Consider the following 18,665-nt stretch of genomic DNA (forward strand, 5'->3'; position numbering starts at 1 on the left):
GGCTAGGGGCGGGGCTAAGGGCAAGACATAATGATACTTAACTTCCATAATAGTTGCAGCACACACCAAAACACATGATAAATGTAATATAAACAAAGCAGGTTAACCCATTACACAAAATGAAAGAAGTGCGATGTGTTAATCCTTTTTTTGCAATAGTTGCACCTTCTTAATGCCATACTGTTAATTTATGTCGTTTGGCACAATACTATATATTTTTGAGCATGTGACTAGGAAGAAAATGTAAACACCCCCACATCAAAACGAAGCTCTTATGGCAACAAGCAAATCGTCATGACCCTCCCCAGAAGATCTCTTGTCTCTTCCATCGATCTATCCATTCATCCTTTCATCCTACCATTTACCTGCCGATGTCCACCATTTATCCTTTACATTCGGTCTATTCAGTTTTTCACCATTCCGTCTGTCCACCCTTCATATCTAAACCTATCCATTCATCATTTCACTCATCCATCTCTTTATTCACCCTTTCACTCACCCATCAATCCTTTCGCTCATCTATCACTCCTTTACATCATCCACCCTTTCATTCCATCCACACTTTCACTCAATCCCTCCTTTCACTCATCCATCATCCACCCTGTCATCCATCCTCCCTCCCTTTCACTCATCCATCCAATCTTTCACTTATCCACCCATCATCCGCCCTCTTATCCAATCATCCACCCTCTTTCATCCAGTCACTCATCCATCCATCCACTCACTCACCCACCAACCCTCCCTACTACGTTATTCATGAACCTTTGTCGCCGCAGACATGTACACACAAAGTGCCACCCATTTTCTTTAAATTACCTCCTGAGAGTGTCTTGATTCTCTCTCTCGCTTTGTTCTAACTAAAAACAGGCATACAAATGCTGGCAAACACACAAACATAAGCAGACACACAAAAGACACCGGTATGTTAAAAGCCATGGTATACTCTTCTCCATGGCTTTTTTTATTGCCACTACCAGGGGACTGCTATGATTCCTGTGTTTGCGCAAATGCAGAGGATAGTGTGAATGTGGTTGACAGCACAGGGCCTGAATGGACCCCAGAGCTGCCAATGTTTCAGATTGCTTACGTGTGACATTTTCATATTTTTATTGTAATTATGAGTGACATTTCAACGGCTATGAGTGACACTTTCCTGTGAGCAAAATTAAGCAATGAGGACGAGGGAATCATATAAATATCAGAAATGACACTCATTTGAGTATAGCTGCTAATGTTTCAGATTGCTTATGTGTGACATTTTCATAGATTCAGTGTATTTATGAGAATCAGGCAACAACTCGATGTGTAACACTAAGAATGGCTCATTGTTGCTTCCAAAATCATGGAATGAAGTCAATGGAAATAGACATATCAGAAATCACAATCATTTGAGCAACAAGTCAAACTTTGCCACAGTTGCTTTTGAAGCTATTTTATAATTTCAGCAAAAAAAAATCTGAACAGCAACTCACTGAGCTATTCACATACAATACAGTACAATACAATTTGCTTTTTTGAAGGAGGCATTTTAACCTTCTACCCTACTTAATGGTGAGAGTGAAACTGCCAGTAGAGAAAATTCTGACCTCTCTCCAGCAGGAACAATAATCACGACTTATCTCTGACTTGGCAAGTCTAACTGTGCTGAGAAAATAAAGGGTGCTGCTTAGTAGGGTCACTGTCAAGCAAAAACTTTGCACTACTAATAAATCCGCAAAACTGCAAGTTTAGACAAAACGTAGCGCATTTTCAGCACAGGTGGACAACTCTAGTGTGCCCATTTGCAAGGCCCTCTGCCATGCTGAAGCCCCCTAATCATTTCTGTAACAAACATTTTAAATGTCGATCAGCAGCAGGAAATTATGAAATGAATATCTGACTTAGCTGAATCTCTTTACAGCTGTCAGAATGCCACCGTGGGAAGCTGCTGGCCTGGCACCACGTGGATCGCTAGCCTGTCTCTTCTTCAGAGTCACACAGCGGCCCTGCTGCGGTGTCTCATCAGAGAAAGCCTTCAACGTACAGACCGGGTAATTGAGGCATTTGACGAGAAAGTAGTTATATTAGCGCCCAAGGAGCCTCTTCCATCGCATCGTCTGGACATTAATCCTCCGATCTAGACAAATAAGGGAAGTGTGAGAATCCGCCGCCCTTGCCCCTGATCAAATTTATATTTAAAGCATTACCGTGCACTGACTTTTCACTACAAGTGCGGCGCTTTGAAAATCACACGTGCACAGTAGCAGGTAAAATGAATCTCCACCCTGCTCTGTCAAGCACAGCTTGACGGTGAGCACCGCACAATATTCAAATGATCCCTGCTGAATAGCTAAGCAGGGTCTCAGATGGGGGCTACAGAAGTAGCGCCTTGGCTGCCAGACTGTTCCACTTCTGCTCATAAGTACTCTCCGCCAGTGAGCCGACCTTTTAATGAGTACCGGTACTCTCCTCGGGCAGTAGAGAAGTGCCGGTACTCAGGGTGACAAATCCAAGAAGTGCCGGTACTCCGTACCGGTGAGTACCGGCCCATTTAAAGCACTGGTGTAGAGACAGAGTGCCGCGGGGCAGAGAGTAGAGGTGGAAGAGACACCAAGGGTAGTACAGGCAAGGAGTACATGGGGAGGGCAGACAGGACAGTGAGCAGAGACAGAGAGCATGTGAGGGTCAGTGCACAATGAACCCTGAGGGTATAAAGGGTAGAGGCAGAGAGCCGTGGGGCATAGAGGAGAGGTGGATGAGACCCCAGGAGTAGAACAGGCACGGAGGACAGGAGGAGGGCAGACAGGACAGGGACAGTGAGCAGAGGCAGAGTGTATGTGATGGGACAGTGTACAGTGAACCCCGAGGGTATAAAGGGTGAAGGCCTTCATGTATATCACTACGGTGTGAGTTAGTGAACTGAGTGTTTTCACTTAGCATAACTTGCTTGAGGGACAAAAATAAGGACTTGAAATGATTGCGAGCTTCCTGCTTTAGTGCAGAGTGGACACATTATTATAATTTTTGTGTCCAAAATTGTCATGTCTTTTGATGTTTGCTGCATAAGCTGAAGTGTAAATTCCCAAATTTGCTGACGGAGGTTATCAGTGGTTGCAACTATGAGGTAAAACTTCACTGCAAGAGGACTCTGCTAAAAGCTCTGGGTTCTACACTCACAGGCTCCTTCCTACCTGTAAATACAAACTAATGCTTCGGAAAGTTTGAAAATTAAAACACAGGCTTCTGCTGGATGTTGGATACAAGGTGCTTCAGAATTTTAGCTCCTCGGAAACGCCACGGATAAGAGCCTCCCTAATTAGAGAGGGGTAGAGAGAAACCAGTTCCTGGGATACACGTCGGGACCCTTTCACTGAGGACCCCTCTGGTCTGCAGCTGAATAGTAGATGAGTCGGTAACAAAAACCATACATAAGGCTGCTAGGCAAGTAAAGGGGTCTAGACTAACTGACGAGGATCATGTTTGGACTCTAGATTTTATTCAATTTGACAATATTTCAAATTCATATGATTTGTATTTAATAAGCGCATATTTAACTGATTTTTATCAAATGTAAGTTGTTTTGTGTAACAAATCTGGCGATTTCAGGACGTTTCCCTTGCATTTACCCTTAAAGATAAACAGCTTCTTTGGCATGTATGTCGGATTGTACACCCCTCACGAGGTAGAAAATTACCGTTTGTTTGCCTTCTCTCTGCGAAGGCAGCTGTCATCGTTGGTTGCTAAGGAAACCTACCAGGTTTACCGCTAAAAAGAGGCAGTTTCACAACAACTGAACATTATTGTTTAGAATGGAAAAACAGTGTCCTAAACTTGATTCCAATGACATTATGGCTCTATATATAGTTTGGTATATACATGTATCCCACATGAAGATTGCATAAAAGCAACTGAAATGGCATCATAAACACAAATACAATACCTAGAAATAAGATGTTGTGTGATGCCTTTTCAGACTTCTTCACATTTATTTATTTATGTGAGACACGTTTCGAGAGATTTCCAGTGCTGACTGAGCAAGTACCTGACTACTAAAATAGGGGAAAATATTCAAGTTAACTCCAAAATAACCGCAATGTGAGTTAACTAAACCACATTAACGATGTATCGACGGAATATTGCTGCCACATTTGAGCGTGCACCACAGCTTTGAATTGTTAATAAGGGATCCTTTGAGCACCACAGAAGCACTCTGGTTGTGTACCCTGGGGGGGACGCACCATGTTACTTTTGTTATTACACTACAGTCATATTAAAGTGTCATATAGGAGCCTACCTTTACTCGAGCAGAAAGAAGAAATAATCTTTTCCCACAATTGACAAAATCCATGAAACATGTTGAGATTTTTAATAGTTGGCCTGGTGTCCTCTTCTCAGAGGCGCTTGAGTGAGTGCGCTGGCAAGGAGCGGGAAGTTGTGCAAAACAAGCAAAAAGACGCGCGGCCGGAGGCACACTCAGCGGTGGGGAGGGGGAGGAGCGGTAAAGCGCGAGCCGGAGAGGCGGAGCTAGGCTTGTGCGCGTAAACGCAAGCTCTAGGCCACCACAAGCAAAATTTTCTGAAGCCCACTCACTAAATGTCTCGCCAGAGTAGCGTATGAGCTGGCTCAGGTGAGACCTAAAAAGTCTTGATAAGCAGTTGATACCTTAATCCTTCTCTGCAAATACTGAACAGGGCTGCGCCATGGCACAGGATATCAGGCCCCCTGTAGCACTCTGAAACTGAAACCAAAGACTTAGCACTCACCATTATGATTGGATGGAACCCTTACACTTTAGGTGGTGGTATTGTGCTTCACAAATTGATTACTTTGACTGGAATCTCTGTAGCTCAGGCTTCAGTTCATCGAGTTGCCCAGTGTTCAGAATAGAGACTACTGAAACAGAAGGCCAGGCAAAACAACGTCTCAATGGTGCTTTCCTTCTGCCTGGCACCTTTGTTCCGTCGACCAGGACTTTGCAAGTAAACAATGTAAAACTAACAAAAGATGCATAAGAAAGAACAACAATACCCAGGGCAATTGCAGCCGCTAGATTATTCTAACAAAGAACTTTACTTGCAGACACTCCTCAAACGCTACTAGGACACCATCACGGAATTCCAAACTACGGGCCTCAAGCGGTGGTGGTGATGATAAACCATATCATCCAACACTACACAAACTCCAACTGCCAAACAGGTGAAATTCTGTGCCCCTTCTAAAATGTTATGGCTGTCAACTTGAATGGACTGGCACACTGGAAAGCCATATTAAAACCATATTCTTCAGCATAAGTGTTTGCTACAGGTCTCCCAGATCAGAAGGCAAACCCATTACAATTCACTTGGTCAATATGGTGAAATGATCTCACTGCTGAGCCCAGAACGGGCACCCATTTGGAAAAGTTAAAGTGTAGACTAAAAGCTCCTATTTGAGGTCACACAGTGATGATTTGAGTGTCTTAGTCAGTCTGCTTGCGGACGGACCTTTGTACCCATAGGTTTAGACTTTATAAATGTAGACTTGAAAAGCACTCCAGTGCTTCAATTCAACTGGAACACAGACCCACTAGATAACATTGGCCACGGGGCTTGAAGCCGTCATCCTTTACACTGTTCAAAATACATGGCCACCTTAGCATCTTAGTCATGTTCTAATATTTTAAAACGTCCGGCTGCCTTAATTAGTGCTGCAGATACACTGGTGAGGTCGAGGCGGAGGGTTAAACGAAGAGGATTGAAGGTAGAGGAAAGAACTCTAGAATGAAAGAGGAGGGGGTGTTAAAATGGAAAAGATAAGCGATAGCCTCAGGAAAAAAAATAGGAGTTTCTTCTTTAGGTATAAATGTGGGAATCCACTCAATTCAATCACTGAAGCATATAACTAAAATCGTGGACCTGTGAATGGGTCAACACAAACTTCACGGGTAAAAACAGCTCGAAGTGCCTGTGAAAGACCCCACCAACCTCTTGCGGTTACTAGTAGCACAGAACTATAGTATTGCCTTCCAGGACCCATAGTAGGGTCAAAATCATGGTTAAAAAGATATGTCCAGCCAGATGTACTAAGAGAAAGGGACAAATAGACCACCTGCAAGAGAGGTCGGGCCTGCAAAGGAGAGCAGGATAGCTTCCAGCCTGAGCCATTGGGGAACACTCAATTACAGTTTTTAATTCATTCCGCAATGGAAACTGGAAGCCTGTGCCCACTTAAAGAAATATCACCCACCAAGCGCCCGCCCCACAATCCACAGGGGGAGAATCCAGAACTATTTTCGAAAAGTCACTCAATCAATGCGCCCGTCTTGACCTTGGAAAAGGCGAAAGGTAACAACAATAAGACGCTCTTTATCCCTAATGAAGTCTGCTACAACGAGCTCAGAGCTGCTCAAGCCCGTGGGAGTCAAGCCTAGAAGAACAAACTCCTTCTCACTCCACCAAGTCTGCGACACTAGGACTGGCTACGCAAAATAATCCTATTACAACAGTAGCACAAATTCATTCAGGGCATCTCTCACAGGAATCTGTCATTCATCTAAGCCCCGCAGTCTCCGTGGAGTCACCATCCCCACAAAGGGAGCTAACTAGACATAGTACATCAGAACCTGAGTTGGGACCATTATCAGAGGAATTTTTAACTACTTAAGAAGCTCAAATATATACTCAAATGGAAGTATCAATGGCCCAAGCGCCACTGTTCACAAGAGGAACTACCTCCAATGATTTTTCACCGCACCAATCACATGAAGGGAGCAGTGGGCAAGCTAGTACTGCAAATCCAGTAATTTTATACCAGGTGGATTCCTCCATATATAAACAGGACACAATAGCCAAAGCCTTACTTTGGCAATCAAAATAAATTGAGTTACAGATGAACTTAATTCAGTCGATACAAAAAGTCTCGCGGACTTAGGAGCAGGAGAATGCCGATTGAACTCAAACTTAGCCAGATAGACGCGGGCCAATTTTGCTCATGTACTCATTTGATGCATAAATTGTCCTCAATACCAGAAATCTTGCACGCCCTACTTGACAGCATAAAAATGAAAATTGTTCCCCGAAAAAAGTTCAACCTGAGAATGTGGCAGTGGCAGCTAGCTCCCTTCCAACAGCAGAACCAGTACCCCACTAGGTGATGCCCGGCCGAAGTGGAATTATGGGCGCTAATGACAATATCAACACCACTGGAACCTTAAACTCCGTAAAAAAAAAATTAAAAAAAAAATTCTGATACAACAGGACATCTTAAACTCTCGTACCTTGGAAGAGCCTTCCCGCTCTAGAAGAGCAAAGAAAAAACTGAAAAAAACATTCCAAAAGACAACACCTTCAAAAAAGGCACCTGGGGATATTAGGTTTATGGCCCTGGCCCAGCTAAACAACAAGAAAAGTCAGCTAAATTATTTCCAATTATTTACCAGAGTTCCAAAGCAAGCAAAAATGTCAGTATAACAAAATTAACAGCAAACAACTTGGGGACCTGCGACCAGGAAAAGCAACAGCCTTTCAAACTAGGAGCAACACAGGGCACCCAGAGAATGCCAACTACTAACACAGACCGTGGCAACCCACTTGACCCGCCGATGATGACCCGCCACATGACGGACACGCTAAGGCCCTCAGGAGAAATAAAACTCAAGCAACAGTCCAGGACGGGAAAGCAGATTTCCAACGTAGAAAGCCTGTCTCCCTGACTCCACTACATGGAGCCCATCCCAGGGTTATCGTCCCATACGCTGGTTCATTGACGACGTTCAACCAATTTGAGCCTTTACAGGGAGCTCCTGAGGGTACTAAGAACGATCAAGCAAGACACGAAGAACAGGTGCAGAATAACGCGATAATGGGGAGCAAGATCTCCAGGGACTCCACAAGAACCACTTCACGTGCCCTAGTATCCAATAACGAAGGTATATTGAATCTATCCCAAGTCAGTAATTCTTCAAAGGAGAATAAGGATACATGGGAGAGATCGGCCGCAGCTACCTGAAAAATAAACGAGGGAAGGTTGTTAGAAATTGGGGTCTCTAGATGGCAAGGGTTTGCCCCTTTGTCCAAATAGGGACCCTTCTTCCTAGCCAGGAAGGAGTTACTCTCCTAATATAACCCCTGATCACCAGCTTGGCACGAGCAGTCAGGCTTGCCTTAGAGGCAGTGTGTAAAGCATTTGCACATAACCAACAGTAATACAGTGTAAGCACTACAAAAGGACACCACACCAGTTTAGAAAGAATATCCAATATTTTTATATACTTAAGACAAGACCAAAAACGATAAAAATCCACAATACAGTACCTAAAAATATTTAGTTATCAAAATAACCTTGAAAAACAGTTCCTTAATGTTGATAGCTCCGTCCAGGGCAATCACAGCGTCGTGAGCTAACAAATCCAAACAGTCCTGGCTGACCGCAGCGTCGCGAGCCAGCTAACGTGTCGGAAGACACACAAACTGAACTTTTTAGAAATGCAGGGTGTCTGCGACGTCTCGTTGAGCTACCAAATGCACAGTGTCCACAGGCGTCGGTTCCGGAGATCTGTGCAGTAGTCGTCGGGCCCTCGAAGTCACGCGCGTTGCAGGTTGAACTCCTTGTTGAAGTCAGGAGCGCTGGGGTCGCGTGCTGCGGTGCGATGTGCAGGGGTGCGGTGCCCTGCGGTGCGAGCAGCAGTGGCGGCATCAGATGGCTTCAGGGAGACCAGGGCTGCGGTGCGAAGTGAATGCGGAGCTCATTGCTGTGCTGGCAGGTCACAGTGCAAGCAGCGGCGGCGGCGTTGCTGGAGTCGATGGTATCGGCATCGGTAGGCCATGGCTACGGTGCAGGATGAGCTGTGCCCTCGAACCATGGTGCAAGCAGTGGTGTTGGGATACCAAGGCGTTGTGGTGAAGAGAGGCGGTGCTGAGTGCGGTGCCCACAGGTCGTGGTGCGAGCAGCAGCTCGGTGGCGGCATCAGCGGCATCGTCTGCGAGACCAAGGTCGTTTTGCGGCAGTGCCTTCATGACACTGACTCGGCAGCTGCGTCGTAGACTGCGTCTGGTTGCTTTTTCTTCTGCTGCAGCACAAAACACACAGTCCCCAGTGCTGAGGGCAGAAGAGCTTTAAGCCTTTGCTGTTCCTGAGACTTCTTAAACAGGAGGTAAGCTCTACCTCAAGCCTTGGAGAAACTCACAAAAGTAGATTTCAGAAAGTTCATTCAAGTCCTTTCGCTGCCCAAGACAGAAGCAGCCGCTGCAGGCCAGCACAGCAAAGAACGCAGCAAAGTGGTAGTCCCTCCTCACAGCTTCTCCAGCTCTTCATCTTGGCAGTCTTCTTGATTCAAAAGAGTTCTAAAGTTCAGGGGTCAGGGCACCAATATTTATACCACCACATCCTTTGTTCTCTGAAGGCAGAGTCTGTACCTAGTCCAAACCAGTTCTGGGTACATTCTGCCAGTGCACAACTTCTTCCTTTGTCAGTGTGGGCCAGGGTCATCAGACGCCCCACAGGAAGTGAAGCCAGCATTGTGGAAGGCAGGCACAGCCCTATTCAGGTCTAGGTGCTACTCCTCCCACCACTCCCAATGTAGATAGGTGTATTCAGTCTAGTTCTGACTCACCCTGCCTCCTGGAGCCACCCCAGCCCCTGTCACTCACAAACCAGACATGCAATACACAACCTAGCAGAGGCAGGCTGGATGGTTAGGCAAGAAAATACCTACTTTCTAAAAGTTGTATTTTCAAACACAGAATATTAAAGCCAACTTCACTAAAAGATGTATTTTATCATTCGGAGTTCAGGCATACTAAATTCTTTGTTCTACTGTGTTCCCTGGGTCAGTTAGGGTTATAAGATGTTATAATCAAACTGCCCATTCTGGCTATGGGAACAGGTAATAGTGAAAAACGAAATTGGCTGTAATTCACTATCAGGACATGCCACACACACCAGGGCATGTCCTACCTTTCACATACAATGCTCCCTGCCCACGGGGGTACCATGGGTCTACTTTAGGAGTGACTAACATGTAGAAAAGAGAAGGTTTAGGGACTGGGTAGTGGGTGTACTTGCCAAGTCGACAAGGCAGTCCCAGACTGCACAGGCTCTGTAATGGCAGGCCAGAGTTACACTTTACGGGATGTTTGTGTGGGTGGCACAATCCAGTGCTGCAGCCCACCAACAGCATTTAATGTATATGCCCTAGCACGTGCAGTGCCCTTTACTAGGGACTGACACACAAATCAAATAGGCCAATCATGGAAACACCAATCCATAAAAGATTTTACTACAGGAGCCCTTGCACTTTACCACTGTTCAGCAGTGACAAAAGTGCGCAGAAACACCACGCCAGTCAAAACTGGGAGGTCAAAAAGAAAAAAACTCAGGGGAAAGATGCCAAGTCTAACAAGGGTCAATTACAGTGCCCAGGGCGGTCGCGCCCAGTAACATTAATCATACAGGTCCATCAGAAAGAAAAAGTCAGCACTCCCAACCTAGCAACTAGGAGAACTAATATATCACAGCACCAAAGAAGCTGGGAGAAAGGGAGGGAAGACAAGTCCATGGCAGGCCTAGCATTTTCCCCCACTACACTTCCAAAGGGTCTGTGGGTATCCTGAACAGAGTAACCATTTAAAATTATTCAAACACATACCAACACTGAATAGTTTTACCACTGCAGAACTTCTGTAAAATGTGACCACATCCCGGGCTCAAGGGTACTCAAATCCACTATTACCAACTGGGACTCAATAACAACCCGAGATGTCATCCTCAAAGAGGCTTACAACTTTGAGGACTGGGGCATTGAGTTATGGCCCATATGCCCCGGGAAATATCCACACATTCCAACTGAAGCACACGGAACTCCCCCTGCAGGGAGTCACCTATGAATGGCTAGTGGGGTCCACAATGGAATCTAATCCCCTAATGGTCCAATGCAGCTCTACGCACCAGATCATCAGGTGGCCATCGGCAGCACAGATCCAGGAGAGGTCATCCCAGCAGCGAAGGTAGAGGGCCAGCAATTTGGATCTAGTTACCTAACACAATGGAATATTTTTCCTTCATACCACCCTTGCACCCTCAGATAAGTAATCCAGCACCAAAAGATCAACTTTCAATTATTAGTTGGAATGTGGCAGGGCTGACCTCAACGTTACGATCAAAACAGGGGCGCGACTTCTTAAACACTAGCAACATCCTATGTCTTTAGGAGACATGGTCACTGAATCCTATGACAATATATGGATTCTACGAAATCCGTCAAACTGCCACACAAACAAGCCTTTTCAGGCAGCCCTCGGGGCCTCGCTATTTTTTAAAGCAAGGAGATATAGTGTCGACTTCCATACCCATGCAAAACTACAGGGACATACAAGCTCTATCAATAGAAGGCCTAAAATGTGGCCAGAAGACCTTCTCCATGCTCCTCATCAATTGTAATAGGACTCCTTGCAAATCTTCTAAAGCACGTGCCATGGGGTCCCAGAGTATAAAAGAAATCATTAAATCATATTAACAGAGGACTTCAACACCAAATACATGGGTCATCATAACAATGCTGCGCTTAAGTCCAACAAACAAGTCCAATTTAACAAACTACTATCCACATTTGGGCTTACATTGGCAGACGAGACACAGTCGAATGCGGGGATTGGGACCAACCAGGGGATCAAATCATATTAACTTGGGATAAGAAGATTAGAACTCTGGTTGCATTTCTCAAGGGACACAGAGGTCCTCGAAAGCGAATTCAACAACATCCTAGCCAGCACAACAATCCTAAACAGCAACGGAGCATTAACCTCGCGCGGAAATACTTGAAAAGAACCAGTCTGCTCAAATCCAACTTAACTTCCAGAAGCAGCCGCAGCAAAGGAGGCACTGCAAAAAAAAATAATCTTAACCTTAAAATGTGCATACCAATAGGAGGAATGGAAAAAAGATATTTGAAATGCTCAAGCAGGGATCCTAGCCAGTTTTAGGCAGTATGTGAATCGGCTAAAGTCTCCTGGGCCACCAAGGGCTAAACGCAATTTCAATAACAGTATGGGAGAACCATGTGAGGTGTCAGTTCCCCGCTAGGCTAAAAGCACATCAAGCTCCAATTTAATCTACAGAAATAGTAAAATTAATTAAATCTATGAAGGCTAGTGGAGCGCCTGGCGCAAACTGGCTCCCTGCTGGGACCTTTCAATCTGCCCCAGATAGCTGAGCTGGAGTTCTAATCCAGTTATTTAACATTGCATACATCCTGGGTAAAACTCCTGAATCCTAGAGAGGTTCAATATTATGCCCGATCCAATAAAAGGTAACCTCCTGAACCCAAATAATTACTGTTTAATTGCCTTGTTAGACTTGGAGGCAAAAGCATACGCCCGAATTATACTGGAATACTTGAAAGAAGAAAACGAGCTGCTACCTTTTTTTCCAAAGAGGCTTTCGAGGAGGAGCAGTTACCACTGACCAAATAGGCCTATCAGCCCTTAGCCACCAAGCCACTCAGGCGAACCAACCTCCACTTCTTTGCTGCTTTGTTGACTGAACAGCAGCTTATGACAAAGTGGATAGACAAACTCTTTGGAGGCGCTTGGGGCATTCCATCCTCGCTCCTAACGGCTATAATATCCCTTTACTCCTACACCTGGGTATCCGTGAAAACAGGCCCCCTATATCGGTCCGCTAAAATCTGCACAACCGGAGGTTTGCAGCAAGGTTGTGTCCTTGCCCCTTTACTCTTTAATCTGTTCACAGCGGACGTGGGCAAAGCTCTCTCCAACAGCCGCCTGGTCCCTCCTTGACTAGGCCACAGCTCTTTACATGTTCTTCAATATGCGGATGACATGGTCATTATGGACCACACCAAAGTAGGACTGTAACGTGCACTGACCATCCTACATATGTACTGTATCTCAAAACATTTAATAATCAATTCAGGAAAAAAAACAAGATTCTTGAACCTGAAAGACAAAAACAAAAAATACAAAAAGCAAATAACTTGCCACACGTGCTACGACTCATCTAAGCCCCAAAATACAAATACTTGGGGATCTGGTTTACAGAAAGAACTTAACCCTCTGCTCACAAAAAAAAAAAATCAAGAAATCGACAGCTATTACTTACGGACTAATCAAAATAAACAAGCTAAAAAGTCCATCAGCAGAGGGCATAAGAAAAGTCACGCAAGCTTCCCTCTTACCAGCACTTTCATATGGTCATCGTGCTTTCCCAGGCACTTGCTCGGAAATCCTGAAGCAAGCACATTGCCTGTGCTACAAAAAGATTTTTCAACATCCAAAACATCTTTTCGGGGCGAGACTCAGACTAGAGCTTGGATTGACCAAACAATCTCTTGATACGGACCTTTAGAAAATATTACATTCGAATTCTGAAATCCCCAGAGAAATATCTAAAGAGTTGCCTTAAAGATATGTTCGAAAAAGCTGGTTCCCTGTGGCACACTCAGGTTGCGAAAGCCCTTGCCACCACAGTAATAAACAAAACAGCCCTTGTCGTTTATCTCATATGCCACCTGGAAAAAGTACATTAACAAGCAAGTGCAATTAATTTCATTCCGGCAAGACCAAGAAACAATAAAAACACCTCCTTTCCTGGCCCCGCTCAATGCATCATATCTGGCATCCAAACCCCAGCCTTACCTCTTTGCAGCTCTCAACGGCAAAACTAGAAGTGAGATCCTATACATGCGACTGCTGGCCTTGCCGATAGCGGAATTTAGCCCAGATTGGGAGAATAAAAAAACAGGGGGGGGGCATGCAGTCTATGTGCTTACAAACGAGAATCATGGTTGCACCGTCTGTGTTGTTGCCCAGCTATAGCTAACGAAATAAGAAACCTTCTTTGGGAACTATACCTGAGCGAAAAAGCAAGCATCTGCCTAGAGGCTTCGGCAATATGTTTTACTCAAAAGGAACTCTACATCCTTGCTCGCTGCGGTCGATTTATACAAACAATCAGGGAGGCTCTCAATCTTCGCTCTGTGCCAAGACGTAGTCCTCGAATAAATCAAAAGGTGATCCTGGATTACTTTAAAGGGAAGCCAGCATGAACCCTAGACAAGACCAGATCAAAGGAACACTTTTACTTACCTTCTCAATGACACAACAGTAGTCTGAGCACTCAGCATTATGACAGACCTCCGTCCCTGCCCTGGATGAAGAAACTAAGTCTGGAGTCTGCCCAAAAACACCACCTATCAAAAGGTTCCTTCACATTTGGACAAAATCGCAACGCATAGGCACTTTACCTGGGACTTTGTTCCAAGGATGGATCTCGAGAAATTCAAAGGGTATGGGAGGAAAGTAAAACAAGGAACTTCTAGAGGCAGTTGGGGGATAGGGGCCGGTCGCAGAGCACAAGACAACAGTAAACACGAAAATAAGCACTGAGTCAAACGAAGGCACTTAACATTTGCACTTTATTAGAACTTTTAATCCTTACGTTTGGGCATGTTCAGGACTATGGCTTGCCTTTTTATAATGTTTTACATTTTTACTCCCTTTATTAGCATATTGCAATGGTTTTAATTAACTTATACAAATCAATTTAAAAAATGTGTCTTGCAGGGATGTTCTTTATTTTGCACTTTCAAAGCTAGCAATACAAGAACACAATTTCTCCTAAAACATACAGACAACACACCCTACTTCTCGAGGAAGAAGCAGGGTGTGTTGTCCTTTGAAGCCAAACTCCAGATCAGTCTGCAACAAGGACCACATGTTCGTGAGAATTACTGTTATCAAGGTTTGTCTAAAAAGGTATCTGAAAACAAAAATGATCATCAAGGAGTGGCAATAAGACTGGTTCGTTTATTTGTGATAATGACCATAGTACTTAATGTATATCAGTGCCTGTGCCTCCCCTCACATTGATGTACCTATTTTTTATCCCATTATTGCCACATATGATTTAACCTGTTCCTACTGAAGGTACAGAAGGCTAGGACTTCTCTGAAAAGAACTTACTATGCCAGAACGTGTCTATCGGTCACCTACAGACGTTTTGGGTGGTGGCGGCTGCATTTTTTTTTCCGTTTTCTAGTGATCCGTTTTTGCAAAAAAGTACTTACTTGACATAGCATTTTATAAACACCCGATAGGATTACAAAATATAACAAACAGGCTCACTATTACATATACACCACACTGAATGCACACAGTAACTACTGTGGTAACACAGCATTACACCATTGTTGTCGCTGCTCGCTCACGAAACCAGCAATTTGGCTGCATTATACGAAAAGAGGCTAGATTACATATCCAGGTCAGAGGAGTACGTTTGGAGAGAGCACCAAAAATCTCTAGGCCGTAGGAAGAAGGTAAACTTAAATCTCAGCCTGTTCACGGCCAAGTACAGGAACCAGTCCCTATATTGAAGGGGCTTGCCTCTCCCCTATGACCACATCATGCGTCTCCTCACACATTACTTATATGAATGGAGCAAACTCTTCCACAAACTCCTAATAAAACTCCACTAGAGTACACTGCTGTCCAAGGCCTTGCCATTACTCAATCAAATTTTGTATATTCTCCAAAGCAATGGGGGGAGGGGGCATAAGCGATATCGCCCCTACCCATTCCAGTGTAGCTCTAAGCACATATGGACATTTGTGCATCTGAATTCCTCCCTGTAGTAAACAAGTTGGTATAATATTGTGTGAATTCAGTTAAGATATCTGGTGGGTAAGTGCGTTGAACCACCACCTGCAGTGTCTAGCTTAATGATATCCGATGCAACTCACTGCAGCTGAACTAGGCAGGCAAGCCCATGCTCTCCCCCTATGCTCGAGCGGATGTACATTTACTCAGCACTTTAATTTCCTTATTGGCTTCCTTACATTTTGCCAATTTGGAATACATGCGTTACCTAGTGTGTTTCAAGAGTTTATGTATAATTCCAATTCACATTTTGGACTCTTGAATGCCACAACATAAGTGCAAATAAATGGAGACGTAAAGAGGCTTCCACCACTTACCGATCGTTGGAATGGTTGTGACAATCTCACCCAATTTTAGTTTATACAGGATTGTGGTTTTGCCGGCCGCGTCCAATCCAACTGAAAGAAAAAAGTGGCAGTTAGTAAAATAGAAAATACCTAGGACCAGAGCCACTGCGAGTGGGATGGAACCATGCGAACACGATATGGACTAGAAAGAAATGGCATGGCATCCTGTGAAGAGATGACAACATGAAGATTAACGATAACGAGTGATAAAGGAAGCCCTGTCAGAAAATTCATAATGTACCAACTAGACTTTAAATTTTCAAACACCCTGGAGGACCGTGGCCTGGTCTAGAGGAAGAAAGAATAAACAGCAGCTTTGTGGTTCTTACAGTAAAAATTAAATTAAAGGGATGTTAAAGTTTCCTGCTGCTACTATGAGGTCATTTTGGTGGAAACCTTCCAACGTGCTAGACACCTCGGACCAAAAAGCTGGGTCATCCGTGTTGGGGCTGTATGCAACGTAGATTAGCTCTTCCCCCTCTTCTCAGATATGTGACCAGGAGCTTGCCGTCATCATTGTGAGACAATCGATATGTTGGCTCTTTTTGATATTAGGGTAACTACCCCCCCCCCCCCGTTTCTTTTTAACGGCCGGCGAGCAAGCCATTTGTGAGATCCAGTTACCTCTATTGAGTTTGGCATCATCCCCAGACAGCTTGGTTTCCTTTAGAAGGATTTTGTCCCCATTAGTTTTGGCTAGGTATCCTAGGATTTTACGGCGCTTGATTGGGTGGTTAAGACCTTTAACATTTAGGGACACTATGTTGAGGTCAGTTGCCAGGGCGAGTGTGTTATTGCCGGCCATCAGATGGGGTGTTGTGTGGTAGATACACGTTTCTATTCCTATAGGCGCCGGGGGTTGTCACCCGGACCATGGAGGAGATAGGTGGCTGGCCACCCCCCTCCCTAAGTATACATAAAAGGGATACATTTCCCATGTGCCTTGAGTACAGTCTAAGCAGATTGTTAGGGTGCATTTGTGTGCCATTTCTCACTTGTCATTCATACAGTAAGAAGTATTCGCCACCGTTTGTAGAAGAGAGGTGAGAAAGGAAAAAGATATTAGAAAACAGAGGAAACTAATACTGAGAATCCCCCAGATGGGTGCCCCATCCCTACAGGCAACAATCTGCAACCTCTCATTACCCACCCTCTCCTCCCCGCAAACCTCATATGTAGGAGGTGCGACGACAGGATTCACCATCCCATCTCACGGAGAACAGCTGTTGCGCTAAACTGTCATGGATCTCCCTATGAGTACTTTTGGCGTAGTTACATGTGAGACACTGAGGGTGACGTAGGCCCTCTGCCTGTAAGGTGAAATCTATTACAGCTCAATTATATTGTCCACAGCAGAGTCACATTGTGAAAAATTAAAAAGATACAAGTGTTAGATCATTAGGCCATACTGGATCATCCACCTCCGAGGGGCTGACAACATAGCATTACAAAACTCCCCATGGAAACCATCAGCCAGAACACTATGGAACTCTCTAGACACGCTCCTAGACTCTTATGATCCACCATGAAAAAAAGAGCTCACGAAGGAATCATATTACTGCAGCTCCATCTGTATAACTGTATTCAAGAGATATGTTTCACAGATACACTCACCAGTCTGTGATGTTATGTAAAGTTGCCAATATTGAACTTCCTAGTACAATCAATGCGATGCTACAGCTCGCCTAACTGTAGCTCCTCCCTCTCTTCTCTTTTTCTTTCCTTTCTCCTTTCCTTTGCCTGTTCTTCAGCTGCCAATGATTGCTGAGGTAGGCCTGGGTGTCCATTAAGGCGCTCCAATCTCACAGTATGCATGCACATGTAAAACTTTGCCTTGGATACCCTTGTAGTACACCCTACTATACGCCTTCTGTATAACTTGTGAAAACCAATAAAGTATTTGCAAAAGAAAAAAAAATAATTTAAAAAGACAAGAGAAAACAACTTGAACTTGTGTGCTACTGGCGAGGTAATATTATTGATGTATGGATTATTAACAGATGCTAATAATCGGGATAATACATAATTGACCCATGAATATTTAAAAAAACACTACTATAGGGATGTTTTTACAAAAAAAAGTTTCACACAGCAGGATGTAATGAACCAAGAACAAATTAGACAATGCAAGCATGATGGGTCTTGGGTATATGCTTCATCATGCCTAGTATACAAGAGAGCTTCACCTCCGTTGCCAGCACTAGGAACGAGTATACAATGGTCCACCGTGAGACTGTCAAGCCAAGCCCTTAATGTGCACGTCTGGCGAAACTACTGAGTTGAAAATGGGACCCCACAACTGTCAACACTGGTACTCTTTCAAACAAATTCTATGGCCACTGTCCGAAAGGGACCAGGCGTTACACGATATTAAGAAAAGATTGGTGTAGGAGGAGTGAGGTGGGGTGAAGGCCGGCTCCCTTCCGTGCACCTGGGATGCTACTGAAGAGTACAAGAAGCGGGGATGATACAAAAAGGCCACATGAACCTGGGTGTGGGTAGCTGTTCCTATGCCCTCAATTAGGCCTCGCTAGCGAGTAGAGAAGGAAAGGGTTTTCTCTCTCCGTCGGCAGCTTGTATGTGGTCTCCTCGTAACAGAAAGGTGGTGGCGATTAAATAAATTTGCTTGGACTCAGAGTTTCCCATGCTCCCACATTATGGAGCTTGGATGCTCTCATTCTGTCCCGAA

At 44.5% G+C, this 18,665-nt stretch overlaps 1 protein-coding gene across 1 annotated transcript in view; it reads right to left on the minus strand.

Moving 5' to 3' along the window:
* The window catches only part of LOC144820230 (ADP-ribosylation factor 4-like), a 38,743-nt gene that overhangs the window by 19,455 nt on the left and 623 nt on the right, over positions 1 to 18,665 (minus strand). Inside the window, exon 2 of the mRNA XM_078677833.1 lies at positions 15,947 to 16,027. Within this exon, the coding sequence (XP_078533959.1) occupies positions 15,947 to 16,027 (81 nt within the window). The remainder of the gene's footprint in view (positions 1 to 15,946; positions 16,028 to 18,665) is intronic.

This window comes from Lissotriton helveticus, chromosome 1_1, assembly GCF_964261635.1.
Source record: "Lissotriton helveticus chromosome 1_1, aLisHel1.1, whole genome shotgun sequence".
Taxonomy (NCBI): Eukaryota; Metazoa; Chordata; class Amphibia; order Caudata; family Salamandridae; genus Lissotriton; species Lissotriton helveticus.